At 42.1% G+C, this 12,233-nt stretch overlaps 1 protein-coding gene across 1 annotated transcript in view; it reads right to left on the bottom strand.

The window, feature by feature from the left end:
- LIPH (lipase H) overlaps positions 1-12,233 on the bottom strand; it is a 35,280-nt gene that overhangs the window by 2,159 nt on the left and 20,888 nt on the right. The window contains exons 7-9 of the mRNA XM_055124796.1: positions 10,908-11,003; positions 5,481-5,592; positions 2,017-2,190 (exon numbers count right to left, since the gene is read on the bottom strand). Of these exons, the coding sequence (XP_054980771.1) occupies positions 2,017-2,190; positions 5,481-5,592; positions 10,908-11,003 (382 nt within the window). The remainder of the gene's footprint in view (positions 1-2,016; positions 2,191-5,480; positions 5,593-10,907; positions 11,004-12,233) is intronic.

Raw genomic sequence — 12,233 nt, 5'->3', positions numbered from 1 at the left:
AGGACTTAATGACTCCTGGGTGAAAAACAACAATCTTCACACACTTTCCTCTTAAGAAAACATTTTTGGATCAATTTTAGCAGATTATTCATAACAAACAATACAAAATAAATTACTCAGTTCTGCATTGGGGGAAGGGTTTGGGATCAGGGATGGAAATATGGTGGTGAGAAGGTATAATGGTGGTGGGATTTATAAAAATAAAATAAAATTTAAAAACAATGTAATGATGATGGGGGCCAGAGCGATAGTACAGTGGGTAGGGCGCCTGCCTTGCATGCAGAGGTCCCAGGTTCAATCCCGGCATCCTACATGGTTCCCTGAGTACTGCCAGGAGTGATTCCTAAGTTCAGAACAAGGGGTAAGTCCTGAGCATTGTCAGGTGTGTCCCCCACTAAAAACAACAACAAAAAAAGTAATGATGATCATTTTAAAAGACTCTTCATTGTTAAATATTCTACTCAAAGCTTCAGGAAAAACATGAATCCATAAACATGAAGTACTAGCTATTCGCATCATTTTGTCCTGTCTGTAGATCAGATGCTGCAACTATGTCATTGTGACATCTGTCACGAAACAAACAGATCATCTCAGCCCTGCACATTTAAATAAAAAAATCATTCTTGGGGGCTGGAGAGCCAGTGCAGCAGGTAGGCATTTGCTTTGCATGCAGCTGACTCGGACTGGATCCCCAGCATCCCATCTGGCTCCCTGAGCCTGCCAGGAGTAAGTCCTGAACACAGCCAAGTGGGGCCCAAAACAAAAACAAAAAACAAATTCATTCTCGATGCGTGTGGGTTGCTAACTCAGGCACTCTGTGTTGCCTGCATCTCCCCTCTGGAGAAATGCACTTTCACGGGGCCAGAACAATAGTACACTGGGGAGGGTGTTTGCCTTGCATTTGGCCAACCCCGGTTCAATTCCCTGCATCCCATATGATCCGCTGAGCACCGACAGGAGTAATTCCTGAGTACAGAGTCAGGGTACCCCCTGAGCATTGTCAGGTGTGATCCACCACCCCCAAAAAAGCAAAATTTCTCAATAAATAAATAAATAAAAAGAAATGCGCTTTCACACTTTAACGCGGGATATGTACTGAGGCTCCCGGCAGTCCACCCTGAAGGAACCTGAGTTCTCCTTTGAACGCACTAGTCTCTCTGTCTCGGTCTCTGTCTCTCTGTCTCTGTCTCTCTCTCTCTCTCTTCTCCCTCCATACATACACACTCTTCAGAACTTCAAATAAAACCTGTTTTTACTTAAAAAAAAAAAAAGCATTGTCTCCCAAGCTGCTTCTTCCTCCCTCTCTATTCCTCTATTCCTCCCCCCTCCTCCTCCACCACACACACATCTAGTTTTTCTAAACCAGAGGGGAACGGGTTGTAACTCCTTAATTTCCTGGACAAAACACATTATTAGCACAGTTAACTAAATGTAACACTTATTTAGCAAGTACTTTGCCATTCTATCAGTGGAATAAAATGTTCCAATTTTTCTCTACCTTCAAAAACGTTTGGCTCTGCTCTGGTTTATTGGTTTGTCAAATTATATGAGGCTTCCTCTGGACAACAAATTAACTTCCCGGCAGTGTGGATGGTGAGGGAGGTATTATATAATTCCAAACATATAACAGCACTGTCTCCTTGGATTTCTGGGGCATTTATCTTTAAGTGAGTGCCAGCATAATTTTCAAGGATCACTAGGCTATTTATTTTTATCAAGTCTATTTTGGGAAAACCCCTGACTTCCTTCATCCCGACTGGCCAAGACATATTCAGACACAGATTCACTGCAGGAGAGATAGCACAGCAGGTAAGGCACTTTCTCTGCATGCAGCTGGCTTGGTTCCAATCCCTGGCCCACATATGGTTCTCCAAGCACTGCCAGAACTAAACCCTGAGCGTAGCCAGGTGTGGTCCCCAAACAAAACAAACAAACAAAACCAAATATCAGACCGACAGACTGCAGAGGATGCCACAGTATCTTTAGAAATCAGGGTTCATCAAACCCCAACCTCACCTTTCAGGATGAACAAGTGATCGTAATTTCACTCGAGTAATCCGGAGTTTGTACTTCGGGCCAATGATAGACCCTGTAGAGAATATCAAGGAGATGTTTGCCACTTTCTCCAGATCTTGGTTGAATCTTGCAAGCATACTCACTTGGTGGTATTTCTGAAAGGTCGTGAGTTCACTGGATGGAAGGAATACTATGTTAAAAGATATAAATAAAGCTTTATAAAAATAGATATAGACTGTGAGTAAAGGTATTATCAGCTTTTTAGCTACAAATAACTCATTTGCAGGGAGCCACTCGACTTTATGACTTGGCTGAGCCAACTTTCATCACTGAAACCAAAATAAATACAAAGATGAACTGCAGTCTGCCAACTCCAAATGAACCCCTAGAGGCTACAAACTTTCAGAAGAAAAACCCAGGTACTCGGGAACAGGGTCTGAAGACGCCAGGCCGTCCCTTGCCGTCTCCCTGCCCCTGGGGGGTCCTGGCTACCATGCCCACAAACTGCTTCTGGGCCATATTGAAGCATGCCACCAGTCTTGATCCAGCGAGTCACAAAGGAATCTCAAAATGGATTAGCTCCCTTAAGAGATGTCTCTGGACCCCAATCATTTACATATTTAAAACTCCAGGAGCTTGTGGCCGCTTTTGCGGCCACGAGATGTCTCATGATATTTATAATAAGCAATAGAAAAATCAATTATCTAGAATCTGGCTTTGGCGGGCAGGCTTGAATGGTGGTGGGAAAACTCACAATAATGGTGGTGGGAAGGCATAGTGGTGGTGGGATTGGTGTTGAAATATCGAATGTAATCAATTAACGTGAACAACCTTATGAAAATAAAATTTTAAAATGTAAGAAATTTTTAAAAAGATAAACTGCACTGCCAGACTCAAACACTGATTCTTAGGCAAACTAGGAAAGGTGAGAAGAATATACGAAAGGTCATTAATTGTAAACTTCAAGAAATGAATTTTATGGTAAATCTCAGTTTTTGCAAGTGTTCAAAAATACATGTAAACTATAAATTCTTGGAAACGCATTGGGTAAATAATAGTAAATGAGCCTCCATTTGTATCCACATCTGGTAACAATAACTCAACTCAAGTCCCTTATCGAAAGTTCTCATAGTATCCCCCTTTTTTATCTTACATTGCAAATATACTAAAATGTTTACTTTGCACTAAAAGCAGGAAGTGTTCACAATCTTATCACATTTCAGAACACCAATGTTCCTTCTACCTAGTCTCTGACTAAAGATGACTTTTCACAAACACGACTAAAATGAAAATGACAAAACACATCCAAAATAAAAGTGTTAAGGTCTCTATCTTAACCAAGATCTAAACTTCCAATTTTAGAGAGTGCTAGTTGGGAGAAATTCACCATGTCAAATGGAAACATGTAACAGGTATATGGCACAAATATGTAAATGATTCTTGGGGCTGGAGAGATAGTACAGTGGAGAGGGTGTTTGCTTAGCAAGTTGCCAACCCAGGTTTAATCCTCAACATCCTGTTTGGTACCCCAAGCTCTGCGGAGAGTGATTCCTGACTTCAGAGCCAGGAATAAGCCCTGAGCACTGCCTGGTGTGACCCCCCCACCCCCGAACAAAAATATGTAAGAGATTTTGTTTTGCATTTTAATTAAATTATTTTTTAATCTTTGGTTCACCCTCAGCAATGCTCACGGGTTCCTCCTGCCTCTGCGTTCAGAGATCAGAGATCATTCACAGTGGTGCTCAGGGGACCATATGGGATGCCAGGGATGGGAGCCTGGGTTGGCCCCGTGCAAAGCTAGTGTCCTCTCGGTGGTACTCTCTCCAGCCCCTGGAAGCAATTCCTAACACAAAAAGCACAGCTTTGCTGGTGCTGACAGCATCCCCTGCCATTCCTCAGGCTGTCCAGAAGAGGTCTCTGCTTAGCCTCCTCTTAAGCACATCACACACCCGGAAAGCTACCTGAGCTGCTGCCTTCCGATGCCCCCTACCGGGATCTGGGGGAATCTGTGGGCTGAGAGCTGGTGCTGAGCTCTCAGGTCTGATCCGGGGGACCTCTAAAGAAATCAATCCTTTAAAGACACTCACACCTCCAGGACCTTCAGCACGGGGGATGCAGTCCAGGAGGGGCTCGCAGACTTGCCTTAATTTCACTGATTCACCGATCGGTGTGACATTGGCCACATTGCTTCACCTCTTTGAGCCTCAGTTTCCATATATATTTTTTGTTTTTATTTATTCATTTATTTATTTATTTATCTATTTTAAAGGATGAAAACCCAGCCTTCTCCAGTTTTAATGCATCTTTTCAGCCAAATTGTGTGGTTTTCTGTTTTAGAGGTTTTGCTTGTTTAAGGAGGGTTTGTTTTTTTTTTTTCAGCTTTGGGTCACACTTAGGGGGTGCTCCAGGCTACTCCTGGCTATGTAAGTGCTCAAAGGTCACGCCATGTACATGGGGGAGTATGTGGTGCCAAGGATTGAACCTGGGCCTCTCACCTACTGGGGCACACATACTAACCTTCTGAACTACCCCCTCCACCCCAAATGTGTGTTTTAGCCTACTGGTTTGAGCTTAAGTGTAAGGTGATTCATTCCATAAACAAATGCTGTTATGAAACAAATGCATTTTTTTAAAAAATCACTCGAAAACCACCCACCCGCCCACCCTTTCTCAGTTTATGCCTCTATAATGTGACAGCCGTTTTCAGATGAGATTCTGCTTAGTCCTCAGGGAAGAGGACCAAGAGATAAATCAAGCATCCAGTAGACAAAAGAACACAGAAGCCACTTCTCTCCTGATAAAACGAGTAACATAAAATAACCTCAAACTATTTTTACTTAAAACAGTTCTGGTTTTTATGTGGATTTCAAAAGCAATAAATGAAAAAGATTTGAATTCTTCGAAAACTATACATCTCTACAGATTATATGCTACATATATACAATAAGCACAGTATTACAGGAAATTGAGAAGAGAAGATGAAAAAACATTCATATTCTTACTACATGAGGAGCAGCAATCAGACATATTTTGATGTTTATTTTTTTACACTGTCGAACTAACTTTTGTACTTTATACAACTTAAGATCCTACATTTTTTCACAAAGCACATTATAAATATTCCATTCAAAATGTTTCACAAAACCTTTAATGTATTAATAATATTCTTTTATGGGGGTGTCTTCTTTTATTTTATTTATTGAATTTGGTGGTATTCAGGGCTTGCTTGCTCCTGGCTCTGTGCTCCAACATCATTTCTTATAGAGCTCAGGGGATTATATGCAGTGCCAGAGGTTGAGATCAGGATTGCCATGTGCAAGGCAAGTGCCCTACCCACTGTACTATCTTTCTGGCCCTACATGAGAACATTCAATTGATCATTTCTCCCACTGTTAAGTTTTTTTTTAAGAATTTCCAATTTTCTAATGCAAATTGCATTTTCTGAGCTTAAGAAATATACTCACTGCTTGATTTTGGATACTGTGACGCTCCCAGCTTTGTCTGTCAGTTTGATCGTAATGTACCCTTTTCTTATGTTCTTGTTCCAAGGTGAAATATCCAGAAAGTAATGATATACTACAAAACAGGGAGAGAATATAGTAAGAGAGAGTATTTCTGCTTCCCTGAAGGGTCAATTCTTAAAACCCCCAGTCTATCTAATAACAAATCTACATTTTCTTTCTCTCTAATATCTCTGCAGAGATGTGAGGCAGAGTTTTCTTGCATTCCTTTCTAGTCTCTTTAACAATGGCCTGAGCGACATGACTGATGGGATCTGCTTGCCATATTTAGGCATGTCCATGGACTAGAGATCTCACTGTTCTGTGGAAGGTTGTGAGATCCTACTGTCAGATAAATGATGCACTTTAATCCTCCTCTGTTAGACTGAGTCAACAAGGTGGCTACACAGAGATCCTCCACAGCTGACCAGATCACCCTTCGTCTCAACCATGTTCACCGTCTATCCCTTGCCTGCTCCTAATGCCACACCCCAGATTCCCTTGGCCTTTCCTGCACTCAGACACTGTTCCTTTACCCCCCTTGGCCAATTCATCTTTTGGGTTTAAGCTTCCCTTCCTCCACGAGGCCTTCCAGGGCACTAAGACTGAGTCATATCATGCCTTTGGAGCCCCCATCTCCTGCTCGGGGATCCGCCCATCGTTAGTCCGCACATTAAACGGTAGTCACAACAAGGTAAGAAAAATGACCGTTAGAAGGTGGTAAATGAGGCTGTGAGAAGTGAGAGGAAACAACGCTAGGACATCAGGACAGGTGCTCAGATCCTGGGGGAACGTTTAGTCTCTATTAAGTACTTCCCCAACCCAGAGTCACCCAGAGAGGCTGCAAGAAGTGAGAGGGAACAGCGCCAGGACATCAGGGCAGATGCTCGGACTTTGGGAAACTGTTCGCTTCTATCAGGTACCTCCCCTATCTGGAACCTCTGGGAAGAGCATTGCTCCACTGCCACGCATTTCTTTCCCACTCTGTGACTCATCCTACACATACAAAGACATCCTAACTAAGGTCCTAACCACACAAAAACACACAAGTAACAACCCTAAAAGGCAAAGGTCATGATGGTAAAGCAACGCAGAAACCCACCAAGCTTAGTGAGTGAAGAAACTAATGGATGACCCAATGAGCAATAATGAGCTACACAACCTCTCTGATAAGGAATTTAGAATGGAATTGTTAAGGGTGCAGAAGGAGCTCTAAGGAACAATGAGATACACTACTAATAGAACACTCAGGATATAAGAGCAGAAATTAGGGAAGTACAAAAGAAAATACCAGCAGAAATAACAGACCTGAAAAACCTAATAGGAGGAATGAAAAACACTCTGGAAAGGCTCACCAGGAGAGGAACAGCTGACGAGGACAGAATCAGTGAGCTCCAAAACAAGGTGCAAAAAATCTCCAGACTACAGCGGAAGATGGAAAAGACCCTCAAACTAAACCAGCAGATGACAGGAGAAAAACACGATGATGCTAACAGAAACAACATAAGAATCACTGGAGTACCAGAGGGCAGTAAGAAAACCCTGATGAAAAAGAAACCACCCAAACTATCGTTGCTGAGAAGATCCCAGAGCTGAAGAGTGCATGCACCCAAATCCAGGAGGCCTGAAGGGTACCAGCTAAAAGAAATCCAAATTAAAAAATACCCCAAGACATATCCCAATCAGAATCATGAAAACCACAGATAGAGGTAGAATACTGAAAACAACAAGATCAAACAAGGACATTGCTTATAAAAGAGCATCCCTAAGATTCACAGCGGACTTATCAAAGGAAGCCCCTTGGGTCCAAAGACAGTGGTGGGACATAGTGAACAAGCTCAATGAAATGAATTTTTCACCAAGATAACATTACCCAGCCAGACACTCATTCAGATTTGAAGGAACAATACACAATTTCACAGACAAAGAACAATTCAGGCACTTCAGAGACACAAAACTATTGTTACAAGGAGAACTAAATGGGCTACTTTAAGATTAGACCCACAAGTATAGTCCCACAAGTACACCAAACTCCTACATGAAATTGGCACAAATCTCCATCACAAAAATCTTTCTCAGAGTCAATAGACTAAATGCACCAATCAAAAGGCACAGAGTGGCAGGTTGGAATAGAAAATTGAAACCAACATTATGCTGCATACAAGAAGAAATAATTCTCCAAGCAAACAACCCTCTCCAAAAATCTGGGGTGGCCATGCTAGTATCTAACCACATAGACTTCAGACTAAAGAAGGTTGTAAGAGAAAGTGAAGGTAATTCCTTAATTGTCAAGGGATTGGTACACTAGAAAGAACTCACACTCCTAAATGTCTATGCACCTGATGAGGGACCAGCAAAATACTAGAAATGACTGCTAACAGACTTGAAGAAAGACACTGATAGCAACTTCAACAGTACTTTGTCACCTCTCAATAGATCAATCAGACTAAAGTTCATCAAGGAGATACTTTTTTTGAAGGAATAAATGGAAGAGAGGGAGTTAGTAAATGTATACGGCACTTTTCATCTCCCAAAAGCTGAATACACATTCTTCTCCAGTGCACTGGAACATTCTCCAAGATAGACCACAAACTGGGCCACAAAACATCCTCCATAAAATTAAGAGGATAGAAATTGTGTCTATCTTTTCAGACTATGATGCACTGAAAATAGAAGTGAATCACACACAAAAACAGATAATTAAATCAAACACCCAGAAATTAAACAGCTCACTACTGAACAATCAGAGAGGAAATCGAAAGATTCCTGGAAACAGTCAAGGATGAGGACACAAGCTACCAGAATTTGTGGGCGTGTTAAGAGGAAAGTTTGTAGCTCTGCGAGCACTGATCAGAAAGGAAGAAAGGGCCTGTATATCACTAACTTAGCCTCACAGGTTAATATCTTGGAAAATGACCAATAAAAGGAGCCCAAACCAGGCAAGAGGAAGGAAATAATAAAACTTAAAGCAGAAATCAATAAGCTGCAATCCCAAAAAAAAACAGTCCAAAAGATCAACAAAACCAAGAGCTGGTTCTTTGAGAAAATAAACAAGATCAATAAAGCACTAGCAAGATTCACAGAGAAACACAGAGAGAGAAACCTCATAAACTGTGTCAGAAATGCAAAGGGGGAAATCACAACAGAAACCGCAGAAATCCATATGATCATCAGAGATTACTTTAAAAATCTTTACAGAACAAAATGAGAGAACCTTAAGAAATGGGTAAATTCCTGGATTCTTATAACCTCCTAAAGCTGAACCAAGAAGATTTAGCATACCTGGGCAGGCCTATCAACATCTAGAAAATTGAAATGGTAATCAAAAGTCTTTCCAAAAACAAAAGCCCAGGCCCAGATGGGTTCACTAGTGAATTCTTTCAAAACCTTTAAAGAGGACCTACTGCTAGTTCTTCTCAAGCTTTTCCAGGAAGTTGAAAAACAGAGACTTCTAAATACTTTCTATGAGGTAAATAGAAACAGTTCACCCTGTTACCCAAAGCAGACAAAGACAATACAAAAAAGAAAATTACAGACCAATATTTCTGGTGAACACAGACTAAAAGATCCTCAACAAAATACTAGCAAATAGAATTCAGTGACTCATCAAAAAGATCATACGCCATGACTGAGTAGGATTCATTCACAAGGATGGTTTAACATTCACAAGTCAATTGACATAATGCATCATAATAAAAGAAAGTATAAAACAAGAAATAAAAACCATATGATCATATCAACAGATGTAGAAAAAGCTTTTGACAAGATCCAGCACCCATTCATGATAAAAATTCTCAACAAAATGGGAGTCGAAGAAACTTTCTTCAATATAGTGAAAGCCATCTACTACAAGCCCACATCAAGCATTATTCTCAATGGGGAAAAACTAAAGGTCGTCCCTCTAGTATTAGAGACAAGACAAAGTTGCCCACTCTCACCACTTCTAGTCAATATAGTACTGAATGTACTCACCATAGCAGTTAGGGAAGAAAAAGATATTAAAGAAATCCAGATAGGAATCCAGAGACTGATTCCCAGGGCATCTAGCCATCTGCTCCCACATTTATCGCCCATCTAAAGTAACAACCCTTCAGTGCCTAGAGCTCATCATGATGGCTTTGGAGCTGGAACTGACCCCTCAATGTGGCTGACACCTGATATTTCCCTAGTGTCTTGGGAAGCGAGCCCTGGACCATCTTAGTAATCAGAATGGCCACCCAAGGAATCTAGCAATGTAGTGATTTACTGATATTTTAACTGAAATGACCTAAAACGAAGGCATTGTTCTGTCTATATTATACCTGGCAGGACACTGAGATCCAAAGAGATTATGTATCTTGGCTAAGGTCCCACAATTTTTATTTGGCAGAGTCAGAATTCAGCCTAATGTTCTTCTAGCTCCATACCCCATGCTTCGTCAGGATCTTCACTCATTAAGAATGAAGGAAACTGGGGCTGGAGCGATAGCACAGTGGGTAGGGCGTTTGCCTTGCACTCGGCTGACCCGAGTTCGATTGCCAGCATCCCATCTGGTCACCCAAGCAACGCCAGGAGTAATTCCTGAGTGCATGAGCCAGGAGTAACCCGTGTGCATCACTGGGTGTGACCCAAAAAGAAAAAAAGGAAAAAAAAAGAATGAAGGAAACTGAGATTCAGTCATTCAAAGAATGAAAGACTTTGACAGCTAGAGCGCTAGATCCAAAGACTGGTATGTCTTCTTTACAGATGGGAGGCCCGGGTTCCATCTCTGGACCCACCTGGTCTTCGGAGCACAGCAGGGAGCAACCCCCACCACAGAGCCAGTAGCCCCAAACAAACAATAAACACAGAAAAGAATGTCTCTAGGACAGGGAAGAAAATACTAAGATAATGCAGGAAAGTGCTCACAACTCAGGAGGAAGAAGGGGTTCTGAAAGGTGGGGAAGTGCAATGCGTGAAACCCTACAGTGACAGTAATGTAGATCCCAGTGCCCAGAATTTAAAGTGATAAAATTAAGTGCCTGTCGTAGAGTCAGACTAGTGGATGGGAGGGGAGCTAGGGACACTGAGGATGGGATTGGTATTGGAACACTGTGTGCCTATACCCCTAACACAGGGGGGGATGTAATTCATGGTGGCTACATTTTTAAAAAATTATACATTTAAAATAACGGGGCCTGAGTGATAGCACAGCGGGTAGGGCGTTTGCCTTGCACTCGGCCGACCCAGGTTCGATCCTCAGCATCCCATATGGTCCCCCAAGCACCGTCAGGAGTAATTCCTGAGTGCAAAGCCAGGAGTAACCCCTGAGCATTGCTGGGTGTGACCCAAAAAGCAAAAAAATTAAATTAAATTAAAAAAATAAAATGATATATTTAAAATAAAATACTGACGGTCACATTCACCACCTACCACAGAACGGCTGCTTCTCATCGGTGTCAAAGAACGCTTTCATCATAGGAGGATCTTTCTCCCTTAAATAGTCCTTCCAAGTATCAGCATAATAGCCTGGAAAACAAGTTGGAAAAGTGGACTGTTAACATGTATTGAATAAAGGCAAAGCGAATGGAAAGGTAACGAGGGCAGCAGGTTTGGCTGCTGGAGACGCTGAAATCATCCATCCCTCTTGGGCCACGGCCAGCTCTGCTGGGTCACCAAGCAGGGCTCCCTGGCACCCGCCACACCCTGCTCAATCCCTGTCCCCAGAGTTGGGCTTGCAAAGGGACCTAATAGTATAGCCTCCTCCTCCATCACCCAGTCCTGGTTCTCAGTAGTGGGGTATGGGGTGGGGACATTTCACAAACACACACACACACACACACACACACACACACGAGTGGATCTAAAGGCATATTGACATTTTTTTAGTAAGATCATTTATTTCTGGGGGCTGGAGTGGTAGCACAGCCCCAGTAGATGCTGGCCTTGCATGTGACCGACCCGAGTTCAATCCCTTGTATCCCATATGGTCCCCCAAACCCACCAGGGGTAATTTCTAAGTGCAGAGTCAGGAGTAACCCCTGAGCATCACCAAGGGCGGCCCAAAAGCTAAAAGAAAAAAAAATAATTTCCTAAATTAAAATGGAATTAGGTGAATGTCTAAAATTTTATCGCTCTTATACTGTGTTTTCTTGAACTACAATTAAGCTTGCCACATCCATAGGTCATGGCAATAGGAAATTCCCTTCTTTAAGAATTCTTCCTCCCTCCCTTCTACACTGCTGGTGGGAATGTCGGCTAGTTCAGCCCTTTTGGAAAACAATATGGACGATTCTCAAAAAACTAGAGGTTGAGCTCCCATTTGACCCAGCAATACCACTGCTGGGAATATATCCCAGAAAAGCCAAAAAGTATAGTCGAAATGACATCTGCACTTATATGTTCATCGCAGCATTGTTTACAATAGCCAGAATCTGGAAAAAACCCGAGTGCCCTAGAACAGATGACTGGTTGAAGAAACTCTGGTACATCTATACAATGGAATACTATGCAGCTGTTAGAAAGAATGAGGTCATGACGTTTGCATATAAGTGGATCAGCATGGAAAGTATTATGCTAAGTGAAATGAGTCAGAAAGAGAGAGACAGACATAGGAAGATTGCACTCATCTGTGGACTATAGAATAACAGACTATAAGACTAACACCCAAGAATAGTAGAAATAAGTACCAGGAGGTTGTCTCCATGGCTTGGAGGCTGGTCTCTCATTCTGGGCAACTCAGAGAAGGGAACACCAAGT

This window comes from Sorex araneus, chromosome 2 (assembly GCF_027595985.1).
Source record: "Sorex araneus isolate mSorAra2 chromosome 2, mSorAra2.pri, whole genome shotgun sequence".
Classification (NCBI taxonomy): Eukaryota; Metazoa; Chordata; class Mammalia; order Eulipotyphla; family Soricidae; genus Sorex; species Sorex araneus.
Note: the sequence above shows the minus strand (reverse complement) of the source record. Positions and strands in the feature narration are given on the sequence as shown.